The 13,917-nt window shown below is 38.1% G+C and overlaps 1 protein-coding gene across 4 annotated transcripts in view; it reads left to right on the plus strand.

The window, feature by feature from the left end:
• Nucleotides 1–13,917, plus strand: part of USP10 (ubiquitin specific peptidase 10) — a 74,644-nt gene that overhangs the window by 56,174 nt on the left and 4,553 nt on the right. For all 4 annotated transcript variants that reach the window (XM_084644687.1, XM_084644689.1, XM_084644688.1 and 1 more), the window contains 5 exons: nt 775–878; nt 1,218–1,317; nt 3,125–3,305; nt 9,462–9,627; nt 12,898–13,042. In XM_084644687.1, coding sequence (XP_084500813.1) covers nt 775–878; nt 1,218–1,317; nt 3,125–3,305; nt 9,462–9,627; nt 12,898–13,042 — 696 coding nt within the window. The remainder of the gene's footprint in view (nt 1–774; nt 879–1,217; nt 1,318–3,124; nt 3,306–9,461; nt 9,628–12,897; nt 13,043–13,917) is intronic.

Consider the following 13,917-nt stretch of genomic DNA (forward strand, 5'->3'; position numbering starts at 1 on the left):
AAAGTGTAAGAGACTAACATCTTTTAAAATACTGACTTGGTGTTAGCTTTTTCTGGACCATCTACATATTCAAGTAGACACATGATGCTTAAGGAAAGTTGCAGAAGAAAAGGCCATATTGTAGAGATTCTTAAGAGAATCTTAGTTGGTAAAATACTATTTTAAAATCAGTTCTGGATTCCAAAACCACTTAAGATCTCTGAAGCCTGTGTAACAGGCGTAAAACAGAAAAAAGGGTATGTGGGGTACAGTTCTTAACACTGTTAGATAAAGTGCTCTAACTGGATGAAATAGTGAGAGATGCAGGTGACACTTTATGTGAATGCTGATAGTAGCTAATACAATGCTATACTAAAATATGCCTGTTTAAAAAAAATAAACACCACACACCATTTGTTAAGTTAGAGGATGAAGATGTTCTTTTTGTTTGGGCAGGTTTTGTGGAGTAAAATTAATGCATTTATGCTAGAGCGGTGAATGTTCTTATAAAGGGGGAAAATATAAGTTCTTGAAACATTTTTTGACATTGAACTTGTTAGTCATTAATACACTTTAATAGTTTCTCTGGAAAACATAAAAAATTAAATCTTAATACAGTCAGTCTTCCTTTGGTCAAACAGTTCATAACATGTCATTTGAGTATGGTTTATTTCAGCTGCTTGGTCATATAACTATTTGTTGAAGCAGTGAGTCAAGCTTTCCTCTTAATCTTTCCACTTCATGCTTTCTCAATATTGATTATTTTGATATTATGTCATTCCATTTGTCTTGCAGCTTTAGGTGATAAAATTGCGAGAGACATCCGGCCTGGAGCTGCCTTTGAACCAACATACATCTATAGGCTCCTGACGGTTATCAAGTCAAGCCTGTCAGAAAAGGTGCTGTTTAAAAATCTTTAAAGTGCGTGTCTCTAACGGTGTACATAAAGTAAATTGCATTTCAAAGCAGCCAGTATTCATAATATTATTTTTCTTAACAAAATAAAAGCCATAAAATCAGTCCTGTGTGTTTCACACAAAAACTATATTTCACAGTTAAAGTTAGTTTTTCCCTCCTAGGCTCTGAGTTCTGTCATAACTGATAGTGCTGTTTGATACAAAATACCTTGCAGTTTCACTAAAGTATCTGAAAATTAAGGAGACAATGTCCTGAATCTACTTAAAATTGTAGACACCATACAGCGATATAATAATTTTAAAAATTAATCTTGTATTCAGGGCAGACAAGAAGATGCTGAAGAATATCTGGGATTTATCCTAAATGGGCTACATGAAGAAATGCTGACCCTAAAGAAACTTCTTTCCCCACACAATGAAAGTAAGCTCTTTTGTACCAAGCTGAATTCATTTTCAAATACTTATTGTAAAAATGGTTTTCTTTTTTGGAAGGGTGAAAGGAGGGAGGATGAGTTAACTCTAGGAGAGTGGTTTGAACGTGTGGGGAAGATGCCAGTTATGATATAGCTCCAGAGGGAGCTTACACAAAAGACAGAAATCTATAGCTTTTTTTTTTTTAACAGGTTTTCATTGTGAAAATCAGTAAATAGATAGAATGGGACCATACATGCCAAATTTAATTGTGGAGAGCATTTTTTTTTTTTTTTTTTGGGCAAAGATACAAGGTGTTATAATGAAAGCTACTGAACAAATGAGGTGTTTCCCCAGTTAGGTTGGTCATATAGTCATATTGGACTTGATCTGATAATAAAGTAGCTTCTTGTTGAAGGTATGAACTCCCTTCCTTAGCTGCTGGCTTCTGTATTGTAAGTGTACCTAACTCAAGTGAGAGAATGATCAAAACTCCGGATGATTTACTTTAAAACAGATTTTGTCTACCAGTTATAGCTGTGGTTTCCAACTATTCACAGTATCTAAATTATGGTTTTAAAATTGCTTTTTCTACCTGATTGAGACAGTGTAGCGCAGCGGTGGACAACCTGCGGCCCAAGGGCCCGCCGCTTCCCGCAACTCCTATTGGCCGAGAACGGCGAACCGATGCCACTGGGAGCTGTGGGCGGCAGTATAAATGTAAACAAACGGTCTGGCGGCCCACCAGCGGATTACCCTGATGGGCTGCATGCGGCCCGCATGTTCACCACCACTTGTGTAGTTTATGTCAGTGACCTCTGATCAACCGTTGGTTAAGCTCTTGTTGTTTTCTGCACTGCAAGCTTCCTAGACAAAGAATTTTTAATAATTTTGTATCCATTTATAAGAGAACATATTAACTGGTTTTACTAATGCTTTGTTGCTGAAGTGCAAAAAATACAAACTGAAAACTCCACATCTTAGCCTGAAAGAACTGACAGGATTTACAGTGAACTTAAAAATGGAGCTTTGTCTTATGGCAACTGTTTTATTTTTGTGTTTGATGGTTTCCCAATTTAAAAATAAAACATTACTACTACAGTAGTACAGTCTTGTCATTATGAATTTTTTTTTTTTTAAGGTTTGGTATCCAATCTATTTAACTGGGTAAATTCTCTGTGATGTAGCACTATCATTTCATATTCTCTAGCTACATTAAGTACATAACTTTCTTTGTTTGGCACCCATACAAATATTTGCTAGACTTTGTGTGCACTGTAAAATATCCAGGTAACAACGGTGTCTTGGAGAAGCCAAGGTTTTAATTTTCCAGAACATCCCTTAACTTTCTAAAGTACAGCCGCAAAGGTTAATTATCTAAAGTTACATTGAACTTATGTGTTTTTTCATGTGTGGTTTGTATGCAGTTATGTAGATAAACTACATTCTGTTAAACACTTAAGTATTCCCAGTTGCAAAATGCTCGAGGAATGGTGCAGAATATTGTCTGAAAGTTGACTTTTCACAAGTTTTTTTTAAGTAAAATATGAAAGCCGTCTAATCTTCTGATTATTATTCCTATAAAGAGGATAAGAAACTTGAAACGACATCATATAAATTCTGAATCAAAACTTTTGATAGTGTGTTTTTAAAGCTATACCTCTCATTGCAACTCCAGACATGTCCTATAGGGACCTATTACTAATCAGTAAAGATAATTCTGTTGTTTACCAGCTCTCTCCCCCTTTTAAGGAAAAGTTGGGGATTATATTATTTGTATAAATCAATATCTACACACTTTTCTTCTTCTCCTTAAGAAATCTTTGTTTCCAATGGTCCTGAGATGCAATCTATAAACGAAGAGGAGGATCAGGATGAACAAGGAGAAGGTAGTGAGGATGAATGGGAACAAGTAGGGCCCCGCAACAAATCATCAGTTACTCGACAGGCTGACTTTGTTCAGACTCCTATTACCGATATTTTTGGTGGTCACATAAGGTATGGTACCTTTTATTAGTCTATTTTTAATACAATAAATTATACTTGTTTTGCAGCTGTGTGGAGGCATGGTCTGCATTGCCTTCCCCCATAAATTTTTCCATTGCTTTGCAACTGAGAAGATACACAGCCACCGGAGACTGCACAATTATTCCATGACCAGTTTTCTGTGGTTAAAAAAGGAAATGTGTCTAGTCCACAAAGGCTAGGGGAGCATAACATCCTAATCATGAAACAGTCTTCCAGAAGAGAGGGTTCAAAAGATTTCATGTCGTTGTGTAGGTTAGTTCCCAAAAATCAGTTCGTGATCCGTGTCACATAATAGGTGCATCTTGTGACATGTTTTACAGAGCAAAGGTTGGCTTGAAGAACAGATACCTACAACAATTGTTTATGAATAAGAAGATGAAAAAATACATATACTTTGCATATATATAGTTACTTTCATGCAAGGATCTGAAGGACTTTACAGTAATTAAATAGTTCAGGTTTAGAGATGTCTTGTGACATGCTAGCCCTTTTTATATGTGGATTAACTGAGACATAGTGAGTGTTTTGTGCAATTCACAAAGCCAGTGAGTAGAGAAAAATGGGAATAGAACTCAAAAGACGTGACTGTCAGCTAAATTCTGTCTAAGCTTTGCAGGTGTGCAGCAGCTTATTAAGTGCCGCGCAGACGCTCTAGGGTGGCAGGTGAGATGCCTCTCTCCCAGCTCTGGACCTGCCGTGGCCAGGGGGAGAGGTGCTCCTCCCCCAGCCCAGCCCCAGACCTGCCACAGCCAGAGGAGAGGTGCCCCAGCCCAACCCCAGACCTTCTGTGGCTGGGGGGAGAGGTGCCTTTGCCGTGGCCCCAACTCAACCCTGGCCTGGTCTTGCTGTGGCCAGGGGAGAGACACCTATCCCGCGGCCCCAGCCCTGCCGCAGCAGGGAGAAGCGCCTCTCCCTCCTAGCCCAGGTGCTGCGGGGGGGAGAGCTGTGGGAGTCCTCTTTCCCTGCCGTAACCTGGGGCAGCCTGCACCCAAACCCCTCAGCCCTGCTCCAGAGCCCACACCCCCAGCTGGAATCCTCACCCCCCCCAACCCTCGGCCTCACCTTGAACCCCTCCCACACACTGAGCCCCACCCCCACCACATGAATTTTGTTATGTGCACCAATATGGAGGTGATGTGTGTCACCTCACCTCCATATTGGTGCACATAACAAAATTCATTCCACGCATCCTTGGGAAAAATTAGAGGGAACACTGACTGTCAGTTCTTTAGACAACACTGCTTCCCAGAAGCAAGAAAGACTAAGGTTATTTCTGCGCTACGGTTTATGTCAGCATAACTTATGTCACTGTGAATAAACGACCCTCCAGAGTGACGTAAATCACACCAATGTAAGTGCCGGTGTGGGTAGAGCTTGTCTGTGGGAGAGCTGCTCCAGCTGCTCATGGGGGCTGAGTAACGAAGCCAGCAGGAGAGCTTTCTCCCGTCAGCTTCGTCTCTGCATTAGCAGTGCTACCGCGGCACGGCTGTAAGCTCTCCAATGGAGCCCTAGCCTTACGCTAGGTTTTTATAAAAAAAAAAAAAAAAAAAAGTCACACCCAAAGAAATCTTTTTTGAATTCAATTATTAATTCCTGCAACAGCTTGCAGTGATGTGGGGCAAAGGCCCAGATATGAGTACAGGAAGACAAAAAGGGGATGTGAAAAAAATCGTTTAAAAGCATTATTTAAAAATAAATGGTTTAGAATATAAAGGCAGAGTAAATACTTAAAGAAAACATATTCCAAAACAACTAATGTTCGAGTATGAAGAATTATGTTTAAAATGGAGGGCGGACATTTAATTGCTAGTTTTGCACTCCTTGTGTTGCCAGGTATGCAGTCTAGAAATAAGAATAATGCTGGTTGGTTCCTTCCATATGCAAAACACTGAAATTATTCTTCAGAGATTTGAGTCAGACAGCTGGCAAATAAAAAGACGTTTTCCGTAGAATTGGCAGACAGATGTCTGTACTTACTGGAAAATTTCCCTGTTGATGGCATGTGCACATATCCTTTGTCAAATACCCTTATATATATATATTGGAAGTGTGTATTTGTCATGGCCAGGGCAGTTTAGACCTCGGTATGATTGTTTCATAAATTAGTTAAAATGAAATTAAGGATATTGGGGGGAACACTATGTCCCCTGTTGAAATCCACAGAAAATACGAAATTTGAGGGATTACTTAAAAAGAGAATAAATTTGCACTGAGCAGCAGAACCACAACGTCCATTTCCACATCTGTTGTCTACTTTCACCCCACCCATCTCATTCTGCCTACAAACTAGGTCACACAGTAGACCGCAGAAACAGTATCCGATCTTGAGATGTTGGAAAGCTTCCTCTGCTAAGGCTGAGGGTGGAAATAGGGAGGATTTAAAGGCAAAATTGCCGGTAGTAGTCCACCAAATAAAAGCATCAGAAATAGAAAAATCAAATGGAAAAGACCGCTAAGAAAACATGGTTGAATTGGCACCATTCTGCTTAGATAGATTTTAGCCTGCCATCTACATTTGTTTAATTGATTTGTTGCATTCCTACTTAGGCATCATTTCTATAAATAATTTTTTTGTGAAGAAAAAAGTAGATGGCTATAAACACTTAAACATAAATCTGTAGGTCCACATTTTCATCAGGCTTCTGATTTTGTGCATTGACAGAGTGCTTTTACATTTATAACTTGTTCAAATTTCAATTTTTCATGCAAATTTGGCGTACATGTAAGTCAGAGGCCTGGCAAAAATGTTGCTCACAAGATGCACTGACGTTTCTCTCAGATACTTTGTGATGAAGAAATCAGGTGTGTGCTTATGCATGGGAAGAGCTTTGCTTTGAAGAAATTTAAAAGCTGTTTTTTATACACTAGCTGCATCCACTTAGTATCAGTAAACACTGTTAATGCTACTACAGTAGCAAGGAAATTATGAACAACACACATTTTCAAAAGAAATTTTATGAGAAATGTCTATATCATACTATTGTTCAACTCCTTCCGATAACTTATGGTTGAAAAATCCTGTATTTTGTTTAAAATGCTGCATTTTTCCCTTGTGACTAACTTTTGCTGTAGTTTCTGCAAAAGAAAATGCTCTGTATATTAAATGTTATGCAAACCTAAAGTCCAGCAATATTGTTGCTATCAAAGGCAGTACTTTTATGTACTTTTGCAAAAATGCTATACTTGTATTTCTAATTCTGTTTTTTAAAAAAACATTTATCACTGGAAATTAAATTTTGGAATATTAGCTTTATTTTTAGATTAATCTCATCTTCTGTTTGTTGGTTTTAACTGGTTGGCGTTTGTGTACTGTACTTTGTTTGCAATATTTTGCAGTAAATTATTACATTAAATAATCAGGTTAGCGGGGGAACGGGAAGGTGTCTCAAAACAGCACAACTCTCAACAGTGGAGAATCTGTTTTTTTGAAAACATCAACCTTCACATGTGTTGAAGGTTTTGTCCTTAAATATAAGCCACGAAGGCAATGGTCACCTGAAATAAAGATGCCACTGTCTTTGGTAGAGTCCTTTCACTCTGAGGACTATACGTAGCCATATAAAGATGGATTGACCTTCTGTGGTGCTTCGGGCCTGTGCCTGAATCAGTGGAGCTGTTTTTAATACAAGCTTGCAGTGCAAGCATTAAACTTCTATGCTAATATTTAACAGACAATTCTGAGAGTTCAACAGTGTGAGTTGAATTGTAGTTTATTTTAAGACTTGCTGTATCAAAGTTTTCTGAAGGACTGTAACATGCCAAACAATAACTTATTTAGCTGTAAAGACATTACTGATTGTGCTTTTAAGTACCATCTTCAAAACAAAGGGTGATTAGATATATTTGCAACCAAGATTCAAGACAGCTGAAAATCAGTTAAAAAATCTCCTTTTGTTACAGTGTCTTTGGCAAACAATTAAACTATTATCAAACCATATATTCCAGTTTTCATATGAAGGCTGAAATGGATTTAAATTTCCAAATATAAATAGGAAGCTAGTTCTGTTACTTTAACACATAAAGATTAAAAGACTCCAGTTTTTATTCAAGACAAACCAATAAGTGAACAAAGCCTGGCTGCAAAATCTGACTGTGGGGAAAAAACAAATCGTAAAGCAATTCTGGAATATATTGTTAGAAACCATGTAAAGATTTTAAATTTTAAAATATTATGATTAGAGAACCTGAACTCAGTTAATTTTCACAGCAACATTACAAAATGACTAGATAACCGTTAGTACTTGTCAATTCTAAATATCTGTTCTAAAACATGTAATGTTTCAAAAATCCAGCATCATGATTGAGAAATTAAAATGTTAATGTTACCATTTTGAGTTTCTGCATGAGCACCATATGCTTCTCTGCAGCAACAATTAATTTCCAAACACCTTTCCCAGAACTGTCCATGTTCCACAGAAGCGAACAAAACTGAGCTATTTTGGCTCTTTTGTAGTTGTCATCATAGCGAAGATATGACATTTGCCAAGTGGAGAAGATAATGTAATTTTATTTTCAAGCTTCTATTAGACAGCTTGGGAAACAGTGTTGGAAAAACCTATATGACAGACTTGATTTTGTATTGTAGGTACTTATATCTTCAATGTAAATTTCACTTTCTGCGTAACTGTTCCCCAATGTGTGAGGTTTTTGATAAATCAAGCTGTTACTCTCTTACACTGTGGATAGAAGTAGGTGAATATACTACAAAATTTGTAAAGAAAAATGACTAATTATTTTGAAGACCCCAAACTAACAGAAGATTAGTAGATTTAAACATAATTAATTGTAAAACACAATACTTCAAAATCAGTTTCTTTTTTGCTTAGTTGTCAAAGATTCCCCCCCGCCCCATCACATTGGATGATTTAGCGGGGAGGGATAGCTCAGTGGTTTGAGCATTGGCCTGCTAAACCCAGGGTTGAGTTCAATCTTTGAGGGGGCCATTTAGAGATCTGGGGCAAAAATTGGGGATTGGTCCTGCTTAGAGCAGAGGGTTGGACTAGATGACCTCCTGAGGTTCCTTCCAACTCTGATATTTTATGATTCTATGATTCCACAGTACCCCCGGCTTTTGTTGGCAGACTTTTGTTCACAGTAACCCCAACTGAAGTTCTTGAAAAGAAAAATGAAAACAGAGTGATCATATGCTCCTCCAAGTGTATGATGTATTGCCAAATAAGCCATGCGTAAATACACGCATTTAAATATGCTAACCAATTATACATGTTAACAAATATTAAACAAAATAATTGTACTTGAAATTGCATTAAAGTGAAATCAGGTTACTGAAATTGATGCTTAACCTTGATATTCGTATTGATTTTGGTAGCCCAATGTGCAGCAAAGCAAGGGATGGACTAAGGTCTAAGGTAAAGAACATGTGGGTGGATTCATAGCTGCATTTCAGTGTCCTCTTTCTAGTAGCAGGTGGATTGATTTTAAAAAGGAAAACTTAATATGATTTAAATAACAATTAAAAAAAATTTAAATTTGAAAAATCTTTTATTTTTCCCCAAAATCAATTTTTAGTCACCCTGACTAGTAGCTTTTCCACTGTTAAATTTTGAAGGATGACAATACAGTAGAACCTCAGAGTTATGGACATCTTGGGAATGGAGGTTGTCCATAACTCTGAGTAAAGCACAGTTTGGGCTACGGGCCTAGCACCAGACACTCCAGGCCAGGCTTCAGCAGCAGCTGAATGCCCTACTCAGTGCTGGCATGAGTTTGCAAGCTTGTTCCCCTCCCTGTGGGGTGGAGGGGTGTGTGTGTGTAAACAGCATGTCCCCCTCCTGGTGGAGGGTGGGGGTGAAAGTGGCGCAGACCCCAGCACTGCTTCTGCCCTGCTGGCTCTGGCTGTCTTGGGCTGGCAGCCCCAGCATTTTGCTGTAAGTGTCAGGTGGGGGTGGGGACAGGCAGCCCAGATGTGCTTACCTTTAAGATGCAATGTAGGTACCCTACAATATTTGCCTTTTTTTTTTTTTTTTTTGGTCTCTGCTGCTACCTGATTGGTTACTTCTGGTTTCACATGGTGTCTGGTTGACCAGCCAGTACATAACTCTGGTGTTCGTATCTCTGAGATTCTACTGTAAATCTAATATTCAACTTTGTCTCCTATTTCTGTAGATCTGTGGTTTACCAGCAGAGTTCTAAGGAGTCTGCCACTCTGCAGCCATTTTTCACTCTACAACTGGATATCCAGTCTGACAAGATACGCACAGTCCAGGATGCATTGGAAAGCTTGGTGGCAAGAGAGTCTGTCCAGGGTTACACCACAAAAACCAAACAGGAGGTGTGTTCTGGTCTTGTCTGCTGGACCTTTTTATAGTCAAACATTGAATTTTAAGCGCTTTTCATACAGCTGTTGGTTTTTCACTAGTTGCTTGAACATTAAACCTCATGTTAAGAGGTGCTAACATTGCAAGGTATACTATAAGTGTACTATGTATTTAACATGTACAGTCAAGGTCACTCAAACAAGATGAGACACTAATTCTGATAAATGAAATTATTGACAGTAAATCAGTGTATTTGCAGAACTGGTGTAATAGTTGGTTTGGGATTTTGTGGGTGGGGACAGAGAGGCATATAAATTAAATTCACTGTTTGAGAAGTGGTAGTATGTACTGTCATAAGGAAAATAATTTTTCCCTAATTTTAAAGCACAGAAACTCAGGTGACCTGGGCGTTGCCAGACACTCCTAATAAGACCGATGTGCTTCAAAATGTTGGTGGGTTCAGAGTATTTCCTGGCTTTTGAAGTAGATATTTATAACAGTCTCATGACTCAGAACACTGACCTCTGTTGCTTTCTGTTCTTGGGTTAGAAGGAACAGCGTGGAGACCATCCGTAAGAGAAGTTCTCAAACTTCTTTTTGTACTATGGGCCTCATTTAACTACGATAGCATAATATCCATATGAAAACTACAACAATTGTTTTCATGCTAAAACTATTTTGGGAAAGCACTGTTTACCCAGCCAGCTCTCTGTGCATTGCAGTTTGGCAATTTCTGGTCTTGAATGATGGGATATATTATATTTTGCTTTGAGTTTCCTCACACTATTCTCATCTTTTTCTCTAGCTGGCTGATCTTATGGTCTATTTACTGTGTGTCAGTAAAGAATTAAAATCTACCTAGTCGCATCTGTGCCTGGTCAGCAGAAGGGGCTCAGATTAAAATCTCATGTATAGTGTGTTCTTAATTACCTTAAACAGACAAGAAAGCAAAGGGGGCCTTTGAACATATGGTCATTCTTCACAGAAGGCATTGTTTCCATATATCTTACCTACCTCACTGTTTATCTAAACATTCAGAATATAATTGTGACTGGAGAATGGATGGAAAACTATTTTCCTTGAAAAGTTATAGGTAGACAGACATCTTTTTTCAGGATTATGTATCCAGTCCTCTAATAGGAGTGGAAGTGCGAAAATATTTTAGGGATTTCTTCCCATGTGGAAGGAACATTTGCAATGCAAGCTCATCATAATTTATCACAAGGATTTTGTTTTACTAGTCACTTCTTTTTGGTTTTTGCTGCAGACGGTTTTAACCTCTTTAAGGACAACCCAGTGTTCAGTTATGGGTTTTGGAAGAAATGGGTGTTCAGTTTAGGAGCTAGTGATTTGGTCTAGTTTAGTGTTTGAGTGGAAATAAAAGCATCCAAAAACACCTTTTAGATCTTTCTTTTTCAAAGGATATTCAGGAAAAAATAGCAGTTTTTGTATTACATGTTGTGAAAATATTGAACTTCAATAATTTTTAGTGCATACCTAGTGGTTTATAGTGTGTGTTAATTCTCAAAACATCATTGTGGAGAAGGCAGGTAGGTATTTCATCTACACATTTGAGATGGGAAAAAACCAAGATATTTAAATAACACCAGAAAGAGTATCAATGTTAGAGTTAGTGCTCAAGAGTTCTTGGATCCATGTCCTATATTTATAACTTTTCGTGGATTGCGGCCCCCCCCCCCCCAAAAAAAAAACAAACTTAAAGTATTATTAGCTAAGTAAAGCTTTAGTCCTCATTCTGTAGCAGGTGGGGATGCTAAAGTAATTGTCAGGTTGAAAGATTCTACAATGGTGTTGCTCTTCTTTTTTATGTTTAGTTTTAAATTTTTATGCAATATTCTGCGTTGAAATATGATCTTTAACTTTAATGTGAGAGCATCATTAACTGCCTCAGATTCTCAAGATTTTAAGCTACACTTTTTGTGGTTTCTCAGGTTTAGGAGTGATAACCAGGCACTGTAAATATAGCTTGCCCTTCTGATTCCCTATTTTCACTCCGCTTAAGAATCACGAAAGTTTTTTTCCCTTTGAAGTTAAAATGTTGGTGTTTAATCTCAGCCTAAGGCTTTCTTTAAAAAAAAGAAGAAACAACCATTTTTGAGGTATGAAAAAGATGTGTCCATTAATAAAACAAAATTAAAGACAAAAAGTGAAGACTGAAATATTACTCTAAGCCCTTTGTGTTTAGGGCAGTGGTTCTCAACCCGCGGCCTGCTTGCGGCCCAATCAGCACAGAGCTGCAGCCATTTTACATCCTCAGGACCATACAGATAATATTGGATGTGGCCCACATAACACCTTGTGGGCCACATATGTATAAATAGGTTGAGAACCACTGGTTTAGGGTGTTGCGGAGCTTCTAGGTATTTACGTTATCCTAGTATAGTAATACTTAAACATGTAGTCATGATGAAAGTCAAAGTCTGCCATCTGTAAATTCTAGCTGTTCATAACTTGTTTGTCAGTGCTGGGTACTTTGAAGTAAGAGTCTTGTAGCATAAAGGAGGCACCAGAAAAACGTTCAGTGGCTTTTCTGTTCCTATATTATGTTATAGTCATCAGTCCCGACCTCCTTTGACTAGATCAGTGACTCCGGTTTCATCCATTAGTCATGATCCTTGTGTGCTTATCTACATACAGTGCTGTGACATAATATGCAACTGGTCTGTGTGTGATATGTACTTACATTGGTACCAGTATTTCCAGCACTTCATAGAATCATAGAATATCAGGGTTGGAAGGGACCTCAGGAGGTCATCTAGTCCAACCCCCTGCTCAAAGCAGGACCCATCCCCAACTAAATCACACTGTGTTAAGTAATCCTGCAAGAAGAACAAAACTAATCCATGGAAAAATGTATTTCTGAATCGTAATGTTGCACTCCATCATTTCCACCAGCTTTTTTTTCTGTTTCATAAATATATAGTTAGTCCCTAGATTAAAGAACCCCCACTGAAAGAACCACACATGGACATTATATTAAATTGTAATACTTTTTGCTTGAAGGTAACACTTCAGTGGGAAAATCCAATGCGCTTTAGAGGCTTAAAGTACACAAACAATGGGATATTTGTCATAAAACTAACACAATACAGACATAAAAATAACACAGTACTTTCAAGTGGCATACTTAGGTAAAATTCGTGTTCTACACACATTAGTCATGCTCCCTTGCTTTTTGTTTTCAAAAGGGTTGTGAACTTCAAGATACACTGATCCTAAAATTAAGATCTAATTTTAAAGCATTTTTGTGTTCTCTGTATTAGGTGGAGATCAGTCGAAGGGTGACCCTAGAAGAGCTCCCTCCCGTTCTTGTGTTACACCTCAAAAGATTTGTATATGAGAAAACTGGTGGATGCCAGAAGCTTATCAAGAATATTGAGTATCCCGTTGACCTGGAAATTAGTAAAGGTGAAGCTCTGAAATAAAACTTTTTTTGTTTTGAGGAAAAGAGAATGTTCTACGATTTCCAAAGGATAATAGTGAATTTTTGCAAGCTCAGTGTAGGAGAGACTTGATTTTTTTCTGTTGGGTTGTATACATGCAAAAACTCTTCTAATCTAAATGAAATCTTTATTATCTCGTGTGCCTTATTTTGTGTCTGTGCTAGCTGTGGATTAGGGGAATCCAGTCCAGTGATGCTCCAAGCTGATGTGCTCAGGCTTTATTTTACAGCACTTGCTGCCTGTACTGTCTTAATTTAGATCTCAGTCCTTCAAAGAACTCCACATAGGCAAACCCTGGAACATTTATCAGGCTCCATTGACTTCAGTGAGGGCTCATGCAGTTCCAGCGTCCAGCTGAGTGGAACTTGTAGAATTGGGGCCTAAGACTGTAAGCTGTTCAGGGCTGAGGGATGACTGTGTACCATGTGTTCGTACAGTGCCCTCCCTCAACTGATTAGAGTACCCTGGACAAGGTATAAATAATGAATAAAAATTCTTCAGCTTGGAATCCATCCAAAGAGGTGGTAAAAGCACCATAATAAAAACCATTGATCGGGCTGGAGAGGAGAAATGAGAAACTTTTTTTAAGACCAAACTATAAACATCAAAGCAATCAAATAGGTAGGTCAGATTTCAAGTGTTAATGCATTATAAAGTTTCTTCAGTTTTTAAATTTTAAGATCTATTCCTTTTTATAAAGTGTGTGTGTTATATGTAAACACCAGAATAATATATGTACCTTGCTGCATCGAATCTTTTTATTCTGACATTGACTGTTCAGTCAACCATTAGTTCAGATTGACCAATATTTTTATGCTGTCTGCAATATGTTCCAAGCTA

The sequence above is a fragment of the Lepidochelys olivacea genome, assembly GCF_965140295.1.
Source record: "Lepidochelys olivacea isolate rLepOli2 genome assembly, chromosome: 12".
NCBI lineage: Eukaryota > Metazoa > Chordata > Testudines > Cheloniidae > Lepidochelys > Lepidochelys olivacea.